Genomic DNA, 19,149 nt, shown 5'->3' on the forward strand with positions numbered 1-19,149 from the left:
CTACCATAATCCTGGAACTTACTCTCCCGTCTTAATCAACAAACATCTATCCCAAAGCATACCATACCATATACACTAAACACACACAACCATCAAAATGGCCTCCAACCCCAACCCCGGCAACTTCGCCAACCGACCCCAGGAAGAAGTCGAGAACATCGCCCGCAAGGGTGGCCAGTCCAGCCACTCGGGCGGATTCGCCTCCATGGACGAGGACAAGCAGGTACATCAATACCCATTCCCTTCTTTTACTCCATAAACGAGAGCATAGTACTAATTATTATGGTGACAGCGCAACATCGCCTCCATGGGCGGCCAAGCCTCCAGTGGAAGCTTCCAGCCCGGCGAAGAACGGGCCCGGGAAGCCGGCCACAAGGGAGGAATGTCTTCCGGAGGGAGCTTCGAGCCTGGAGATCCTCGGGCTAGAGAGGCTGGTCGGAAGGGAGGATCGAGGACTGGGGGCGATATGCCGGAGGAGTAAGTCTACTCGTACTAAGTACCATGACATTATGATCGGCCTTGTTGGGGATGAGTTTTTATGTCATATGAATTCAATGTATTATTAGTCAAGTATGAGAATAAATTGTATCGATTGTGGCATTGATGAATTGGATTATTATTGTATTGCTATTCATAATAGAGTTTCGGAGGCTAGTACAAGCAGTACAGTAGTTGTAGAATGGAAAGTACTATTGGATGGCGAACATCTCCGAAGGTCCATTGAGTAAGTGGTGGCCCCGTCGCTAACACTATTGGCCACTCGACCCGTTGTTGACGATCATGACGACAATGGATATACCAAATTGATTCAGCCTTAACGCATTACTTGCAAGCATGATGTGATCGACTGTACAAGATAGTTGGATTGAAGTTTACTTTTGCGCCCCGTTAAACCCCGCTCGCCACATTAGAAACAGAATCATCGCTAGCACGCTAGCTTCCGCCATCATCATCAATCGTATCTATCATCTAGCTTGTACACAGTACTTTTCCATCGCCGTGAATAGGTATCTTTGAGAAAGTCCCGAGGAGAGAAAGGTAGAGAGGTAAAAAGGAGTAAGGGAAGAGACAAAAGACATTAGAAAGGGTTAAGAGATAGGGACATAGAAAGGGGGGAAAGGAACCAAAAATATCCATAACGCCTCATCATATAGACATTAATCAAATCACCGCAGGCCATCATGTACAGGCCATTGACAATCTCAGAATCAGACCTTCACTCCGTATCTTTTTGCCCCTGTGTTGCTGAACCGTCCCCAGCAGCCGGGAGCTGTACCAAATCCTCAAGATCCATTGTCATCTCCTGCTCCTGCTTTGGACCCTTTGTCAAAGGTAATGACTCTTTCTGCTCCTCGGGGCTCTGAGTTGCCGTACCAGCTTTATCAGAAAGCTGCTTCACCATCTTCGCCAAATGGTCTTTAATCCTCTCATCCCCGCAGTGGGAGTGCCGCAGCAGCTCATTCTTTAGGTTCAAGATTTCGCCCCGCAAGTGATCCACTTGACTTTCCAGGAGCGTGTTCTCCCGCGAGACCGTCTCGCAACGACTCTCGAGCTGCTTGGCATGCTCCTTCTTCTTCTTGCGGCATTTGTTGGCAGCCACGCGATTGCGCTCAAGGAACCGCTCCCGTTTGCGTCGTTCGCGCTCGTTCACTTTAAATCCCGGGGAGGGTGGTCGATTGGAGCTCCCCCGACGACTGTATACCGGGCTCTCATTACTGCTGCTGTAGCTGGAAATACTGAACCGGGATTGATTGCTGTCGGCGCTGCCACCGCTGCTGACGCTCGTTATGCTACCCCGCGAAGTGATTTCGTGCATAGGAGCTGGAGGCATTTGTGCCGGTACTAAAGGAAAGGTGGCCTGCATTGGGGAGCATTTTTGCTCGTAGTCATTGGTAGGATTGTGTACGGTCTGGCAGGGAGCAATGAAGCTGGCGTCCGAGCTAGCGGTGGAGTTGGTTCGGAGAGCGGGTCCAGTGGCCCAGGACACGGGCGGCTCGAAGGAATTGAGCAGCCATTGATTGTTATCTTCGAACAGAGGGAGAGAAAGACAGTCCTGAGAAATGGTGTTATCGAGATAGAAAGGAAGGGAGCCCGGCCAGGTCTCGTCGGTGGTGGGTGTTGGTCCGGAGAGGGGGCCGTAGAGGTTCAAGTCGGCGGACATTCTCACGTCGGCCATTGAAGCGTTTAGGGGAAGGAATTGGTGAGGTAAGCAGTGGTGAATTGGAATATTGATACACAATTAAGATAGTATGCAGATACAAAAAAAATAAGCCACTAAGGTGTTGCGCAGTAAATGGTGATCACGGCTGCTATATATACGAAGTTGATAATTTGGGTGGTTTGCAAGACACTAACGAGCCCTGATTGGAGGGAGCCAGACCGTCCGTTAAATCACAGCACTGAGCAGGTCCGATAGGGTTGATCAAAACGGTATTCTCTCGATCGACGACAAGGCGCCACACAAAGGGGAAATCACAGACGAACGCGCAAGTCGGGCTGTAGGGATAATAAATCCGGCAGGGATTTGAACGCACGCATTGGGGGGGAAAGGGTTAATGGGGGGGTGGGTGGACGGGGGACGGAAGATATCCGCTCCAAACCGGATTGCCTGGGGCCACAGAATATACAAAGTAGTAATCTGGTCGAGCTCAAACTCCGGGGCAACATGGTTGACGTAGGATCGATTGGTCCGGGAGGAAAACGCGCCTGTCAGAGGCGACACTGAGCCGATGGCAACCCGCTAGAACAATCCGGATTTATTTTCAGTGTGGTTCGGGTGGAGCCTGTACTTGCAGCATGACGTTTCGAGTCGATCCAATTGCTTGCACTTCATAGCCCGACTGCTAACTTAAATCCCGGGCCTTTCCAAGGGGCCCAAGCAGGTACTGGGCCTGCTCCCACTATCCCTCACGGTCGGTTCTTTCAAATAGCTGGGATATTGAAATTTTGGTGACATCTACGACCTCGGGACTTACTAAATCCGTGCAGCCAGTGCTGCTGGTCCCTCCAATGGCCACGTTACACAAAACAATGCATTCTGAAGCCACCCAGCAAGGTTTGACGACACGATTCATGTTTCTTTTCATAACGTTCGGAATTGCCCATTGCGTGCATTGGGCTCTGTAGACAAGAAATATTCAGATTACCTAATCTTGCTGAATCGTTAGCTATGGATACTTCTTCTGCTGCATGGTGGATACTTTATTCCCCCGATCTAGCCGGCTCTGGCATAGGCCCGCCGTGCATTACACGGTCGATCACTAAAGGCAATAATATCCCTGATGCTTCAATCGGACCTGTGGCTCTTCTAAATTCTACTTACTTTACGTTCAAAACTCGAGAGTCAGATGTGCTTCGCTCGGGCCGCGCCTGGCTTCCCTGGTACCCAGTGGTTTGGGTATGTGACTATCCATCCTTGAGGTAGAATTAAGCCTAGGATCCTCATGCTTCTCCGCGGTTGATAGAAAGAACCGTGCGTTATTGCCATGAGGCTTTTGCCTTGACCATATGTATCCTGGTGTAGTTACTCCAACCTCACAAGGTCCTTTTCGCCCTTGACCTTGCCACCCCCAAAAGTATCCGCCTAGCGGCCAACCATCCAGTCGTTCACAGTAATCGGGCCGTATTTGGGTTTTTCGCCTGGCCCGAGGCAGCTTTCCAGGCACTCGACCAGGAAATCTGCGTTGCCATCAAAGAAGAACGGAACGCTGTAGCGTGCAGTTCCCGATGTATTGATGACTCGGTGTAGGTTGGAGATATACCGATCGTTTGTCCAACGCATCATCATATTGCCCGTATTGACTACCACTGCGCCGGGCACAGGTACCACGTCCACCCACTCGTTCGACGTCCGGCTCCAAACCTGTAGACCCCCAACAGAGTCCTGCAGGAGGATGGTAATAGCACCAAAGTCGCTGTGAGCCCCGATGCCTGCAAGTAAAGTTAGCTCATCAGTGGTACCCCCAATATTGGTTGGAGCCGAATGCGGGAGGGTTGGCATGCACACCTCTTTCCAGCTCGGACGCATCAGGAGCCTGAGGGGGGTAGTGGAGCAAGCGAAGTGTAGCAATGGGCTTAGTACTGAACCTGCGTAGAGCATCTGAACCAAGGCCCACCATTTCTGCAATGACAGTCATAAGGTCGATTGTGAGACTGAGAACGGCTCCATAGTACCGATCCACCGTGTCTCGGAAGAGCTGCGGGTCTGTCACTTCAGCGGGATACTTGTTGGGTCCCAGGCCGAATTTGCCGGTTTGGACATCCGGATAATCTAGTGGGAGATGTCGACCGAGAAAAAAGCTCTCCTTTAGGTCACCTGCGAATCGTTTCTCGAAGTTCTGGGCTCGCAAGCGTTCGTATCCGCGGTTGAAGCTGTCATTGTCTAGGAGCTTAAACAGTGGGCACCGGTGTGGATGTTGCTTGTGAACTTACCCCTATCGTATTTCTCCTTGGTCTCCACCGGTAGACGGAAGAATTCCCTGGACTGCTCTAGGATAGCTGTTTGGAGTTCGGGTGGAATGGTGTGGTTGCGTAGTTGGAAGAATCCAAGGTCTTTGCAAGCGTGGTGGATTTCTTCCTTCAGGTGCTGTCGGTCTTCACTGCTGCCCTCGTGGAAGGCTTCGGGAATGGTTAGGGCATGTTTTCAGACATGCCTGTTCTCTCTACCTACGAGCGAAATCAATAACAGGGATGGCAGGGCTCATGATTCTGAGCGAGTGGAGCAACGAAGCTCATAGGTTAGAGTTCCATTTGACGTACCAACGGAGTTGCCGACGAAGAAAGCATGGCAACTGGAAGGATAAATTGGCTGCAGATAACATCTCATCGATGCGGGGTAGTCGCCGGTGATCCTCGATGTTGTGAAAGGCTTGGGTAGCCCTGCAGGAGGGCGCTTCCTTCTAGAATGATTTTGGTCGTGAAGCAGGCGCCACATGTAGAACTTATCGGCACGACTCTTCTGGTATACACCCAGAACACCTACAGTAATTAGAAGCCGCTGTACTGTGATCTTGTAGAATATCAGACTGCAACCTCCATCTCCTGGGTCATCCTTTTCCAGGTACCATCCATGGGACGGCGGCGGATCAACGTAACCTTGATCAGCTCTAACCGGCCAGTCGAGCCACCTTCACGTCTGGTGCCATTCAAGACTGCCGGATTTGGTATACATGCGAGCAACCAGTAATCTTGTGGAAAGTGCAATGGGCATTTCTTTTTATTGTGACGGCCCCTGGGAGCAGTGATTGATTGCCCATTGCCAGGAAGTATTTACGAATTACTAATTCCACAACTAGTACTATTCCCATCCAATCCTGTCTTCAAATATCACCTAGCTCAAATTATCACATCAAGTTTCATGACTCAGTCCGCTGCAACCTGAATTCATTAGGCTTCCAAAGGTCCATGGTCCGTTTGTCCCAGATTCCCTATCTCGGGGGATGTTGAATGGTTGGAGTTTCAGCCCAACGTTTCACAAAATCGCTTTACATTAGGAAAGAAATGGCATTTCCTTAGTCATTGACATCAAGACATTCATATGTACATTCTATATACAGACAGCAGCAATCATCATGGAATCTCCTCATACACTCTATCCCCAATCTTCGGGGGTTGGAGGAAATCATTAGGAACAGCCTCCGGAAGCTGGTTTCGCTCCGCCCATTCGCGGATCTCCTCAAAGTTGCGGCACTTGTGCTCAGTGTTGAAGTCGACAAAGGGCTCAGGGTGGTCGGGGTGGACCCAAACTTGACCCAGGACTCCCACGTCCACGGTGCACATCAGCTGCTGACGGATGATATCGAGACAATGAGCTATCCACGTTAGTACCGATTTAAGAAGAAATAAGTAGTAGTGAAAACGTACTGACGTGGCGACGGACAACGTAGTCATTGTTGGTGAAGGCGCCTTTGCCAAGGTCATGGTAGTAGTCGTAGTTGTAATAAAGGGATTGGCGTAGGAGATTCTGTAACCCGTTAGTCGCACAACCTACATTGTCCTTTATCCTGTCTAACATACCAAGCAGTGCAGATGGTGAAATCCCTCCACATTGGCAGGATATCCACCTCCGTACTTCTCGTTGATCTTAACCTGGTCGGGAGCGAGGCCTGATTTCTCGGCTTCTTCGGCAGGGACGCGAATGGATCGGTCTGGACTACGATCAGCCAACTCCACTCACTCACTCCATAATGTGAAAGGAAACCAACAGTTGGCACCGAGAGACTCCCATGCTGCATCTACTTCCGGGCTGGCATCTTGTCGGAAGATGTTCTCTTTGAGGAGCGACCCGTTGAACTGTTGCTTGTGATAGTTGAGCCCAACACTGGATATCACGGGTGCTACGGTCGCGTTAGCTCAACTTTCTGATTTCCTCGCTTTTTGACGCTCGATGACAAGTCTTGAAATTAGGACGTACAGTGTTGGGTGATGCGCCGCGTGCACGCCTTGTCCGAATCCCCTTGGTTGTGGCCGACGAAAATGCCGACCAAACACGACACTATGGCAATGACAACGACGAAAATGATGTTCAACCACCTTCCAGGCCCCGATCGCACACTCTTCTTCCCCGACCAGTGAACATCTTCTTCATCGACAAGAAGCCTCTCGCGATCGGTCGAGTCGGACCGCTCCGAGGTGTTCATCTTGTCGTCAAAAGAGTTGGTGTTGCGCGCAGAATTCATGGTATCAAGGAGCGACTCTTTTTCGAAGGAAAAAGAATGAGCAACAACTTCATGAGCCTTCTTCTCCGTCAAAAAGAGCGCAGCACGAGTGTTTATTCTCGGTTGCCCATGGAAGAGGACCAATGAGCCCATCTATGCCCTCCGCCAGGTCCGATGCTAATAATATCCTCCCGAAGCCAAACCCGCCGTTGGGAGGACCAAGTGACGGGTGTAACACTCATCCGAGTGGTTGGTGAGACAACCAGGCTCGTGCAGGTGCGGAGAGGCTCATCCTGGCGGTGATGTTATTTGTTCCAAGTAAGACACCCTCCGCTTGGCCGCAGACGTTGTCTCATTCGGCCGCCCAATGAGGGTTTCCGGAGTGGATGGATCGCTGAAGATCCTCAATACGAGCTCACTGCCCGCCTTACAGCTCGACATCTTACTTTCGTCCAACTGAGACATGACGCAAAGATGCCTTACTCCCGAGATTAAACCCGGATTCACCGTCATTAAACCATCTGCACGCTATTATTAACACCCTATACTGGCCGCCTGGTGGCGGATCACGATGGGTCATCGCCGCGATCTAGGTCAACTTCCAAGCCCCTTCTTATCCCGGAGAGGGAAGTGTATGCACCAGCTCGCAATGAGGGGTGCCTACTTGTGAGGCATATGAGTGTAACACCGGCATCCGCAGCGCCACTTGGTCATCTCGGGGTGTCGCCGTGATTGGACTGAGGCCGGTCCGAGGCTACTCTCGAGATAGAACTTCGAGAGATGGCACAATCCGAGACTTGGCCAATCATGCCGGTACGCCATGGCAGGACGCTTACTCCACGACGAGAGATATTGGCATTTTGCTAAAAATGGATGCCGGGGTGTTAAGCAGGGAGACGAAGAAGTTATAAATATGGCCGCATGTATTCCCCAGTCTCATGCAAATCCCAAGATCTTCCAGAACATCACACTCCCCTCTCTTAAACTTTAATCATACTTCTTCATCTCGTTGTACATGATGCACTCCGTTTCTAAGGGTCTTCTCCTGGTGCTGAGCAGCCACCTGCTCGCTGCTACTGCCCGTCCTGTGGCCACGGAGACTTCCACTGCCACAGCCACTGAAACTCCTGCAAGCTACGGAGATTACGGCAACTATGGCAACTACGGCAACTACCAAGCCTACAAGAGGGACGGCGAGCCTGAGGCGGATGAGACGACCAGCAGCGTGTCGTCGACTGCCTCTGCCACCTCCACCACTGCTGCGGGATATGGCAACTATGGCAACTATGGAGACTACGGCACCTATGGTAGCTACCAAAACTACAAGCGTGGCGAAGAGCCCGATCCCAGCTTGAGCACCACCACCACTATCCCTACCACCACCACTATCCCTACCACCACCACTATCCCTACCACCACTGCCCCTGCTAGCTACGGCGACTACGGCAACTATGGGAACTACGGAAACTATGGCAGTTACGAGGCCTACAAGCGTGGCGAGGAGCCTGACCCCAGCTCCACCACCACCACCGCGGTCCCTACGACCACTGCACCGGCCAGCTATGGCGACTATGGCAACTACGGCAACTATGGCAACTACGGTAGCTACGAGGCGTACAAGCGTGACGAGGAGCCCGAGGTGAGCAGCACTGCTTCTGCGACGAGCTCGACCGAGTCTGCGACCACGACTGCGGCGAACTATGGCAACTATGGAAACTACGGCAACTACGGCAAGTATGCCAGCTACGGCTCGTACAAGAGGGATGCTGAGCCCCAGCCCGAGCAGGACAGTGAGTCCTCGACCACCTCTGCTGCTAGCACGACCACTGCTGCTGCGGGATATGGGAACTATGGCAACTACGGCAACTATGGAAAGTACGCTTCTTACGGCAGTTATTAAAGGGGGTTGAGTGCGTGATGATATGGAGGACAAGTGTTACCTGAGCAAAAGTTCAGGGTGATGCTGCTGGATTGGGAGATCAATCATGATGATGATGTCTAAGAATGTGTTATTCTGTTGTATTTATTAGCAATGGATTAGTTAACTAGATAATATATATGTAGCGTTGCTTGTTCTTGAATAACTTATATAATCATGATCTTGTACTTTATGCCTTCAGACATATGCAGATTGCAGACACATTATAATTGGTTGGGGCAAGTACCGCGGACATGGCAAATCAAACTGGCCCTCATTGGATCTTCAACTTGTTGACGATTCTAAGACCCGCTTCCCCATATTAACAACCTTTTTTCCTTCTGGCGAGCATCGCAGATCCCCCGATTCAGATCCGGTGTGGGGTTTGAGATGTTGCCCTCAACCATCATCCTGACTCGGGAGACAAGTTCTCTTTCTGCTTCTGACACTGTAAATCTCTTTTCAGTGGACCAACCCACACGCAAAAACTCTGCACGGGAGGGAACAGAGGGGCCACCATGAAGCTTGAACTCCAGATCGCTGCAGCTGAATCACCGACCGGTTCCCAACCGGGCAAGTGATGTTCATGGAACCCCCTTGCCTCTCGGTGCGATCGACAAGTAACCTTTGCCGACAGGCTCGCCTTTCCTCCTAGGTTGAATTGTTTATGCGCAATAATCAGGATGTAACATAGCTAATTTATGAGCTAGACTGCTACTCTGTACCAGTCATGAGAGTCCAGGTATCCCGACATCGGTGCCAAGCCTCATCCTTCAACCCTTAGCCGAGGGAAGGGAGAGACAGAAGACAAGACAGAAAAGAGTGAGAGAGAGACAGCCGACCAAATAAAAAATCCAGCATGACTCGATCGTCACAACCCAAACCAGCGTAGACTGCGATAGCGCAGTGGCCAGCTCCAAATCGGACATGGTTGGTTGGTTCATCCAACCCAGCTGGTCTCCACTGTCTCCTCGGATTGGCGCATTTTTTGGCAATCATAGGAGTCATCTTCGTTCCTGGTTCAGCTTGGCCGATCTAGCTTTCCCCGCCCTTCAGCTCTCGTTTAAAAGTCCGCTGCAGCCACGCGCGCTGTCGTCGCCGTCATGTTTGGATTTCTCAGACTCTGCTTTTCTTTCGTCCTTCTCGGTTGTGTGTGTGTTATGCGATCGTTCTTGCGATCGCGCGATAGAAAATGACCGTTGACGGTATGTCCAACCGCGACCGGAGTTATTCTTTGCGCTGACTTGATCGGCGCTCGACTCTTCCAAATTTGACTGACTGGGATTACAGAGAAACAGCCAGTGGCTGACAATGGCGAGTCCTCGCCAGCACCGTCGCAATACGCCTCCGTCAACGAGCGCAAGTTGATGGCCAAGATTGATTGGCATGTGGTGCCGTGTCTTTGCGTCATGTATCTGCTTGCATTTTTGGATCGGTATGCATAACACCCAGAGAAATGGGCGCTCGATTCCAAGAGGCGTGAAACTCAATCAATTGCACAGCGTCAATGTCAGTAACGCGGCCATTTTGGGTCTCAAATCCGACTTGAATATCGAGACCGGAACCAAATATAATACTGCCCTTACCATCTTCTTCGTCCCCTACATCATCTTCGAAATTCCGTCCAACGTGTTGATGAAGAAGTTGAAGCCGCACACATGGTGTACGTATTGCGCTGCCATGTTTAGGGCCACACTGACATGCATCTAGTGTCGCTGTGTATGTTCGGCTTCGGCCTGGTCATGGTCTGCCAGGGATTGGTGCAGAATTGGGGAGGATTGATGACAACGCGCTGGTTCCTGGGCATGTTCGAGACCGGCCTGTTTCCTGGGTGTATGTCGAGTTCTCCACGATTTTATGGTCGCATACTGACTTGATAGGCTTCTACCTGCTGGGAATGTGGTATAAGCGCAGCGAAGCCCAGAAGCGCTTCAGTTTCTTCTTCAGCTCGACGACTCTCGCCGGTGCCTTTGGTGGCTTGCTCGCCTACGGCTTGGGACAGATGGACGGCCTCCGAGGATACAGTGGATGGAGATGGGTGTTCATCATCGAGGGTGTTCTGACCTGTGTGGTGGCCATTGGCTGTTTCTTCGTGGTTCCCGACTTCCCCGAAGACGCCAAATGGCTGACGGAGGAGGAGCGGGCATTCCTGCGCGACAAGCTGGCGAAGGATGTAGGAAAGTCGGCTGCCGATGCTAGCATGACCTGGCGTGATATTGCTGCTGTCTTCAAGGACTGTAGGTATTCGTGGCTGCGATGGCGATAACAGTGCTGACGGTTTTGTGTAGACAAGATCTTCATCGGTGGCTTGATGTACTTTGGACAGGTGGTTACAGCTTATGGCTACGCCTACTTTGCGCCGACCATTATCCAGACCTACGGCTACAGTTGTATGTTCTTGCCCTCAGAAAATCTGATAACAGTGCAGTCGCTAATTTACTTCCAGCGGTCAAAACCCAGCTCTACTCCATCCCACCCTGGGCCGCCTCGTTCGGTTTCTCCATGCTCATCGCATACCTCTCTGATAAATTCCGCCATCGCTTCCTATTCACCATCATCCCGATGCTGGTAGCCATGGCCGGATTCGGTATCCTGCTCAACATCCACGACACCTCACAATACCATGTTCAATACGGCGCGCTGTTCCTGGTGACCAGCGGCTGCTACAGCGCGATGCCAGTATTAGTCTGCTGGTTCGCGATGAACCTCGGTGGCCATCGTCGGCGCAGTATAGGAACGGCGTGGCAGATTGGTTTTGGCAACAGTAAGCACAGCCCTCATGCTCAACCCCGACCGACCAGTAACTAACCCTCTAATCACAGTTGGCGGAATCATCTCCACCTACTCCTTCCTCTCGAAAGACGCTCCCTTCTACCGTCCCGGATACAGCATTGGTGTATCCTTCCTGGCCTTTTCCGCCGCCATGTCGATCCTCTACTTCCTAGCGGTGTGGCACGACAACAAGAAACGCGACCGCGCGATCGCCGAGGGTCGCATCGATCCGTCGACCATCACGGAGGAAGAGGAAGAATTGCTGGGTGATATGTCGCCGACGTACCGTTACGCTTATTGATGTTTTAGCTTATTCACTTGCTTACTTGCTTACTTGCTTACGAGGGAATGAGTGACTGCGACAAATAATTATTACTATTTAATAATGGGTGAGAATAGTCACGAGGATAGGTTAGGTCTCCGATGTCGGAGACGGATAATATACGCGTCGGCGGATCCCGACGACTTTGCAATGGGACTAATCAGGGTAGTGGGCTTGGCATTTCTGGCGGAGTCATCTCCATAATTCTAGATTTGAAGATGGATTTCCAAGCAAGATCAGATAGTCATTCTGATGTAATAGCAAGGATAATATTCTTCAGTAATTGGAGTTGTGTGTGGCTTTGCAGGTTATTGTGCCCTTCGTGTTGGTCGTCGGCTCTGTCCATACTTGTGGAGGTAGCGTTCCTTTATGACAGTAATGTGTCAATATAGCCAGATCTTAGGCTAATACCCCACGCCGAGAAGTCACTGATTCCAGAACAGTATGGGTCATCTATTCTATTATGGCTTCATCTAAACTGGTATGCACTATGTAGAACATACAATTCCAACACCACGAGAACCTCCCACCCCAATTAGCTTCACTCGACCCAGCATCATCTGATGGCATGATTAACCCTCGTCAGATAAATTATAGCTAGTGTTCTTAGACCTAAGACCTTGTCGTCACTTATATTCAAGCTTTCTGTCCACCGGGGCTGAAGACATGCAGGGCTATGAGATATATATATTGAGGTAAGTTGTTGGAGTCAAGTCACGGTGCATTCCAACGGCTTTTCCAAAGGAAGTACTATGGCTTGTGTGATCACGAAATCAGAGCAGTAACCGAATGGACTATAGAGTTATGATAATGGGTCCTGCATTTATATTCCAGTCGAGAAGAAGATATGTCATGATTGTCGGCTGTTGCATATTCTGAGGTGCTGCATGCCTGAACTGAGTTGTAATTATATTGAAATTTGAGACTACAAGTGGCCTATATCCTCTTTATCGACCTCTTGGATAGTACAATTGATAGAAGGGTATACTATATAACTATGAAGTATCATGTCGCAACGATGTCTTATGTAGTAAGAGAAAAGAGGGTTTCAAAGCTTTCCCTCCAGATATGGCTACCACTGTCAGAAAAGGCAGTGATGGTCCCATTCAGTCCCTTCCACATGCGCGGATAATCCGCTGTCACTTGTTCATATGGTTAGCGTCCTACTTCGCTTGCGATATCTGCCGAAATGAAATGACGCGATATTGTAGGAACAGGAATGGTGCAGAGGCCTGTCCGTGGTTCCATTCTGTCATGAGATCGGGACCAGCGATCTTGATAAGATAACAGCTGTATGCAAGTGGGATCAGGCAGGTAGGTTGGATGTCATATTCCTGAAAACACTGCATATGTTATAACCATATCTAACAGGCCGTCAATATCAATATCCTTTCCTTTTAAAGTAGATTCGGGGTATCTGCTTCCCGCATCACCTTCGGGAGAAGTGTAGACCTCGCTTGTGTACCTGTTGATGTAGTCATCGCCAGCCGCGCTCGCGTCATCGCGAAGATCAATGGCACAATAAATCCCCCACCACGTACCCGATCCGGGGGTAAAAGCCGAATCAACAACTCTCTCTTGCCGAAGAACTAATATCTAGTTGCAGTCTAAGCGATATTGACGATGAGTGCAAAATGTCCACCGATGGTGTTATCGATGTGCCGGTTGAGAACTGTTCAACCTTGTTCTCGACACTACCACAGATGGTGTGATAGAAATCGGCGCATAAAAGGGGAGGTCCAGGGATGAAAATGGAGGAGGATTCTGGAAGCAGGACGAGAGAATTGCGAAGCATAGCAGTAGCAGCATGATCGCTCTAACCAAATATAGCCTGTTCCTGGCAGCTCTGTCCCCCCTTACCATAGCGGACGGGCAATATCGCTCGCGTCCAGACCTCTCCCCTCCCAAGCTGAACATCACAATCCCGGCCCCTGATGCTAACGGCACCGAGTATGTCTTTCTCGCCCCTTACTCGGACGATATCCAGCAGAGCGGCGCATACATCTACCGCAAGAATGGCGACTTGATCTGGTCTGGCATCGGGTACTATGCCGGGTTTGTCGGTAACTTTCACGTCACGACATACCAGAATGAGCCTGTCCTGCAGGGGTTCCAGGGGACAATGGATACATCGCATGGCGAAGGGTTCGGGCAGCAGGTCATATTGAACCAGAACTATGAGCATGTCGTGACTGCAAAGGCGGGGAATCATCGTATTCCTTCTATCCACGAGTTCAATGTCATCGATGGAAAGACCGCGCTGGTGGAGGTCTATCTCCCTACCGTGGCTAATCTGTCGGCTTATGGAGGGAACTCGTCGCAGCAGTGGATTGGTGATGGTCTGTTCCAGGGTGAGTATCCATCCTTGGTCAATGCCGTTGTTCGCGCTAATGCAATGCAGAATTCGACATCGAGACTGGTGAGCTGATCTTCGAGTGGAACGCTCTCGACCACGTCGACCCCGCAGGTTCGTCTCGTCTATCAGCTCTCTTTTGAGCTTTACTGACACATCCTAGACAGCCTGGTCACCCTCGGCTCATCAACCAGCGACAGCGGTCTCTCCTCCAGCACGACGTGGGATTTCATCCACCTGAACAGCGTGGACAAAGACAAAGACGGCAACTACCTCCTGTCCTCGCGACACTTCAGCACCATCTTCAAGATCAACGGCACCGACGGGTCCATCATCTGGGAGCTCGGAGGCAAGCACTCCACCTTCAACTACAACTTCACCTTTGGGTACCAGCACCACGCGCGCTGGCACTACCAGTCCCCAACCAAAGAGATAATCTCCTTCTTCGACAACTCCGGCAACGGCGAAGTCATCGTCAACAACGTATCGCGCGCATTGATTGTCGAACTGGACCACAGCAGCGATACCGCGACCATCCTTCGCAAAGCGACAGCCCCGTATGGGATCCAGGCGGCTTCACAAGGAAACGCGCAGCTGCTATCCAATGACAATATCTTCGTGAATTGGGGCCAGGCGGGCGCAGTCACTGAATATGATGCCAACAATAAGATCATCTATCACGCTTTCATCGAGGAGGCGGAGAGTTATCGTGGATTCTTGGCCAACTGGACGGGCACACCGACGGAAGTCCCGGCCATTGCTGCATATGTGGACGCGTCGCAGACTGTTCGGTTGTATGTGTCTTGGAATGGCGATACAGAGACAAAGGCATGGCAATTCTATCAGTCTGAGAAGGGCAATGCGACGTCTCTTGGAGTGGTGTCGCGGAAGTCTTTCGAGACGACCCTGTTGTGGAAGAGTGAGCGGGCATCGAGTGATACGAGGTATTATGCCGAGGCTGTGGGAGAGGGAAATAAGGTGCTGGCTAGGACGAATGCTGTTTCTGCCAGGGAGTATATTCCGGTTGCATGAGTGGATGGCGACGTTATGTATATATGCTTATGAGATGAATGGTATGTATGGCCATTATGGCTGTTGTTAATCCTCTTTTAGTATTGAGCTTTGGCTGAGATTGGGTTTGCTGCCCGTACGAGTGTTTCGAATGATCGGACATCCTTGATCGGATACTTCGATTCATGCGAAGCAGTGACGATCATCTTATCACTCATCTACACCATCTGATAAAGACAGCTTTGTCTGACAGTTAGCGCCCATCATACAAGATGCGATTTCACTCTCAATGGCTCGCCTTGAGCAGGTTGGTTCTCACCAGCAATGATACCGAGCCCGCCGAGACCCCAGGATCAATATGCACTTTAAACTCGTCGCCCCCAAATGGGGCCAGATCACCCGCACCCACGAGGCATGCCTCAATCCACATTCCACAAAGCATTTAACCTTACTCTGACCGACCTTGTTGAATTCCGCATACTCCAGACCGGATATCTTTGCGCGTCGAGGATTGCCATGTTGTCAATCTGCATTCCACACAGGAGCGAGTTCCTCTCCCCGCTTTACCATCTGTATCCACTCTCACCACCAAACAGGTTCTGGATGTCACCATCTTGATTCACTACATATCCAAAACCTCTTCTCGAAATCATGCGCGTTCTTCTACAACGTTGCAAGTTCACGGAACGGATATCGGAAATGAACGGTGCATAACGGACGTTCCGAGAACAAAGCCATTCCGCACAGAAAAGGACCCTACACTGGGGACTTGCTCAGTCGAACGGGTTCGTGTGGGAGTATCCGGTGTTTCAAGTCAAAATTGAAAGTATTTTGTTCCTTCCTTCCTTCCTTCTCATCCTCTGTCAATTCCATCTGATTGAAATCTCAGCCGTTGTTCTCCCGCGTTTCTATATTTATTTCCACACTGGGGATGAAGGGTTTGGTTCAAGTTGAGTGCTGACATGTCTGTGGCAGTGCTCGATCCAAGCAATGCGACCGTGTGTGTGTGCCGTGTCGGCAAAGGACAATGAGTGGATGGCTGGCCGGACGATCCGTGAACTGGCCAGAGTCTGGAACAGGTCGGTCAGGCCGGGTGGCTGGATGTGAAGTCAATCAATTCATCATACAATTCAATCATTGAGACGACATCAATTTTAACAGTAGAGTTTGACCCTGCACATCTCACCACAATGGCAAAGAACACCCTTAGCAGCAGCAACAGCAACAACAAACCCTTCATTCAGATTCAAGACAGCGGAACAAGACTCAAAAAGGCATTTCCATCCACGTACACCCATCTCCGAAGCAGACAAGATCAGCAATGCCAAGGCAGGGTCTGGTATCAAATAAGGCTGAGCAGGGACAGCGATAGGTCACAACGGCAAACAGACCACTCCACTGGAAACGCCGATCGGTTTGAAACAAATGGGCAGGGACCCTTTCCGAGTTTTAAGTTTAGAAATGACTGAAAGTCTTAGCCTAGCTTGAGTGGTAAAGTAGTTAATTCTTTAAATTCTTTGTTGCTTGCACCATCGTCCCTTGTATGTCGTGATACCTACATTATCTTTTTTATCTATACACACACTATCATATCATATCAATATGCGAATACTACTACTATTATCTCTATTACTATCGCTCTTCACCACCATCACCCACTCCCTCCCCCACTACGGCGTCACTCTCCCCCCACCTCCCACCGACCCAGCCAAACCACCCACATCCCCCTACTACCCATGGAAATCCCGACTAGCCAGCAGCGCCGACCACGTCGACAAAACCACCCTGTATAGCATTGCGCGCGCAGCGCACAACCAAGGGCAGACACACTTCGCCGACTACCTCAAACACTATCTGAGGAACACGGGGCGGGATGCGCACGTCTCCGTGGACGAGATGTTGTCAGCGATGCCGCAATTCCGCGCCGAAGTGCACGAGTTGGCGAAATTCAAAGCCAAGCTTGCCTACGAGGCAGTCATGATGACCCGACCGGACGAGGCGCCCGTCGTGCCGTTTACGAGTTTCTGGCACGAGTATGTGGCCACGCCGGATCAGAGCTGGGATTGGTTCTTGTCCGTGGGGAGGTTCGTGTATAGTGTGACCGGGGTGGTGAAGATGGATGAGGAGACTGGGGGAGTGACGGTGCATTATGCGGTGCATGTGTTTACTTATTGTGATTGGGATGGGGGGAGGGATGTGCGCATTGGCCAGTTCCGGTTCGATGAGGGCAGATTGGCTGGACTGCAGGTGACGGGGTTGGCGAGGGAGTTTAAGATTCGCGGGTCGAGTCAGAGCAGGTTGATCGAGGGGTATACTCCTGTGCAGGGATTCTAGGATGTGAATATGTGTGTGTGTGTGTGTGTGTGTACGCTGGTTGTATAGACGGTATATATATGTGTATGATACTATGAATGACAAGAATCCTTTTCTTTGTCAAAAGGGGGCGCATCAATCAATCCAGCTGATCTCGCGACACTCGCCCAGACTCTCCGCCATCGCATCAATGCGTTCGGACATCCATCCGGCCGATAGTCCCGGTCGCGCATGTCCCAGCGCCAGCACCGTGGACGTGCGACACGCTCCCTCCGTCTCGTTATAGGCGTACTGCAGACACTTGGCCTCGCGAGTGCACACGCCCCGACAGGCTGCGAAGCTGCTCACGGCCACCGGGTCTCCGTCGACCAGGTTATCCCACTCGGTGCGAACATCACGCAGCTCCGGTCGGACCAGCTTGAGGAACACATCGCGATACAGCAGCGGTGTCTTGAGCGGCCCCAGTTCCTTCTCCAGATCATCCAACTGACGGATACCCTGCTCGTCCACATGATGAAACGACACGGCCGGATAACACCACGGCCGCTTCGCATACCCAATGGAGAAGTAATCCATCTCCTCCGGCGGAGCGATCTGCAGCATCGGCCACGACCACGTCAGATCCACCCCGACATTCTCGAGCAGAATCCCCAGCATGCAATCCCCAGCCCAATGTTCCGCCACGGCACGTTCCCACCCATCGCTAGTCCGCTTGCGCTGATTAACAGCCTGCACGAGCGCCGGGCGCGACAGCGCAAACCCGGATCCGCCGTGGGCGAAAATAGCATCCACGATCTGCATCTGATTGCCGAGGTACCATGGTTTGGAGGGATCGAAGCGCCGTAGCCACTGGAGGAAATTATCCCAGATGAGATATGTATCGGCCTCGAGGAAGATGTACCAGTTCGCATCTGGTTTCACGCGCAGGGCCTCGTCTAGCATGGGAAGGAACTTCCATTTGTCGAGCTTCCAGCCGGGGTTATTGGGTTTGCCGATCGGGGTGTTGACGTCTGGGTTCAGGTCGGCGGCAGTGAGGGCGGCAGGGCCTTCGGCGCGCACGCGACGGTAGAGGTCGAGTTCGGGGTTATGGTTAAGGAGAGCGGGGGAGAGAGAGGCGAGGACATCGTGGGTGAAGTGGGTGGGGGAGAGTTGTTCGACGTAGTCGGAGAAGAGGACGTGGTTGGGGATGCAGCGGAGGGTGGTGGAGAGGTGGATGGGGACTTTAGTGCGTGATTCGGTGACGCCCGTTTTGAGGACGACTAGGATGTTGTCGAGGCCGGGGCGGGAGGGACAGTCATTGGGAATGATCTGGAGAGGAGGGGAGGATGCGCCGTGGGAGGTGAGGGTGTAGAGGAGGCCGAGGGCGAGTAGGGCGGCGACCAGGATGAGGCGGCGGCGTGGCATGAGGAGGGTTAGCGAGTGCGAGTGGAAGGGAGGGCCATCGCAGATGCGAGGGTTATGTGATTATAAGAAGAGTTAGGAGACGGATGGAGAGGTGAAGTTGGCTGCAAATCTGCAAACGGAGGGATGAATTGAGCATTAAGAATGAATCAATCGAATCGAGTTGGGGATGGAGTCAGGCTTGGCACGGGGTACGGCGGATCACAGCTGCCATTTCCCATTTTTAGGACCCCATCACGTTAGTTTTGGGGCTATATAAACTGGAATGTAGATCTTTATTTCATCCATTTGTGTAGATTCCTATGTTGGAAGAGTTGTTTGCTAACAATAAAGCTAAAGGGTTTGGTTGTGGTAAATTCCACTTCACAGCATGCTTCCTGATTGGTCGGTATTTTCGTCTCAA

General features: G+C 51.3%; 9 protein-coding genes across 9 annotated transcripts; 5 read left to right on the forward strand and 4 right to left on the reverse strand.

Annotated features, from left to right (window-relative positions):
• Window positions 1-46: 46 nt before the first annotated feature.
• On the forward strand, window positions 47-518 carry BO87DRAFT_459260 (uncharacterized protein). The gene is made up of 2 exons (XM_025628944.1): window positions 47-223; window positions 293-518. Exons 1-2 carry the CDS (start codon window positions 98-100, stop codon window positions 479-481), a joined length of 315 nt encoding a protein of 104 aa, XP_025479405.1. The 5' UTR covers window positions 47-97; the 3' UTR covers window positions 482-518.
• A 698-nt stretch (window positions 519-1,216) lies between these two features.
• BO87DRAFT_459261 (bZIP transcription factor) lies at window positions 1,217-2,176 on the reverse strand (the record flags this gene model as incomplete). The annotated part of the gene is made up of 1 exon (XM_025628945.1): window positions 1,217-2,176. The coding sequence occupies one exon, from the start codon at window positions 2,174-2,176 to the stop codon at window positions 1,217-1,219; it is 960 nt and encodes a 319-aa protein (XP_025479406.1).
• A 1,215-nt stretch (window positions 2,177-3,391) lies between these two features.
• Window positions 3,392-4,703, reverse strand: BO87DRAFT_459262 (isopenicillin N synthase family dioxygenase; the record flags this gene model as incomplete). Its single annotated transcript, XM_025628946.1, has 4 exons — window positions 3,392-3,930; window positions 4,007-4,381; window positions 4,432-4,617; window positions 4,670-4,703. 4 exons carry the CDS (start codon window positions 4,701-4,703, stop codon window positions 3,584-3,586), a joined length of 942 nt encoding a protein of 313 aa, XP_025479407.1. The 3' UTR covers window positions 3,392-3,583.
• Window positions 4,704-5,312: 609 nt separating this feature from the next.
• BO87DRAFT_376779 (oxidase ustYa family protein) lies at window positions 5,313-6,788 on the reverse strand. Its single transcript, XM_025623386.1, has 5 exons — window positions 6,413-6,788; window positions 6,204-6,335; window positions 6,016-6,146; window positions 5,863-5,962; window positions 5,313-5,810 (listed from the first exon to the last, which is right to left on the reverse strand). The coding sequence occupies exons 1-5, from the start codon at window positions 6,675-6,677 to the stop codon at window positions 5,569-5,571; spliced, it is 870 nt and encodes a 289-aa protein (XP_025479408.1). The 5' UTR covers window positions 6,678-6,788; the 3' UTR covers window positions 5,313-5,568.
• A 689-nt stretch (window positions 6,789-7,477) lies between these two features.
• Window positions 7,478-8,737, forward strand: BO87DRAFT_376781 (uncharacterized protein). The gene has a single exon (XM_025623387.1). It carries the CDS (start codon window positions 7,675-7,677, stop codon window positions 8,554-8,556), a length of 882 nt encoding a protein of 293 aa, XP_025479409.1. The 5' UTR covers window positions 7,478-7,674; the 3' UTR covers window positions 8,557-8,737.
• A 954-nt stretch (window positions 8,738-9,691) lies between these two features.
• BO87DRAFT_376783 (MFS transporter) lies at window positions 9,692-12,042 on the forward strand. The gene is made up of 8 exons (XM_025623388.1): window positions 9,692-9,779; window positions 9,865-10,009; window positions 10,077-10,237; window positions 10,285-10,407; window positions 10,455-10,811; window positions 10,863-10,964; window positions 11,021-11,338; window positions 11,397-12,042. Exons 1-8 carry the CDS (start codon window positions 9,767-9,769, stop codon window positions 11,645-11,647), a joined length of 1,470 nt encoding a protein of 489 aa, XP_025479410.1. The 5' UTR covers window positions 9,692-9,766; the 3' UTR covers window positions 11,648-12,042.
• A 1,352-nt stretch (window positions 12,043-13,394) lies between these two features.
• On the forward strand, window positions 13,395-15,053 carry BO87DRAFT_406930 (arylsulfotransferase family protein; the record flags this gene model as incomplete). Its single annotated transcript, XM_025626032.1, has 3 exons — window positions 13,395-14,019; window positions 14,070-14,135; window positions 14,185-15,053. The coding sequence occupies exons 1-3, from the start codon at window positions 13,476-13,478 to the stop codon at window positions 15,051-15,053; spliced, it is 1,479 nt and encodes a 492-aa protein (XP_025479411.1). The 5' UTR covers window positions 13,395-13,475.
• Window positions 15,054-16,577: 1,524 nt separating this feature from the next.
• On the forward strand, window positions 16,578-17,477 carry BO87DRAFT_376784 (uncharacterized protein). Its single transcript, XM_025623389.1, has one exon. It carries the CDS (start codon window positions 16,635-16,637, stop codon window positions 17,364-17,366), a length of 732 nt encoding a protein of 243 aa, XP_025479412.1. The 5' UTR covers window positions 16,578-16,634; the 3' UTR covers window positions 17,367-17,477.
• BO87DRAFT_59297 (uncharacterized protein) lies at window positions 17,424-19,039 on the reverse strand. The gene has a single exon (XM_025629412.1). It carries the CDS (start codon window positions 18,747-18,749, stop codon window positions 17,481-17,483), a length of 1,269 nt encoding a protein of 422 aa, XP_025479413.1. The 5' UTR covers window positions 18,750-19,039; the 3' UTR covers window positions 17,424-17,480.
• Window positions 19,040-19,149: the final 110 nt, after the last annotated feature.

This window comes from Aspergillus neoniger, assembly GCF_003184625.1.
Source record: "Aspergillus neoniger CBS 115656 unplaced genomic scaffold BO87scaffold_17, whole genome shotgun sequence".
NCBI classification, from domain to species: Eukaryota; Fungi; Ascomycota; class Eurotiomycetes; order Eurotiales; family Aspergillaceae; genus Aspergillus; species Aspergillus neoniger.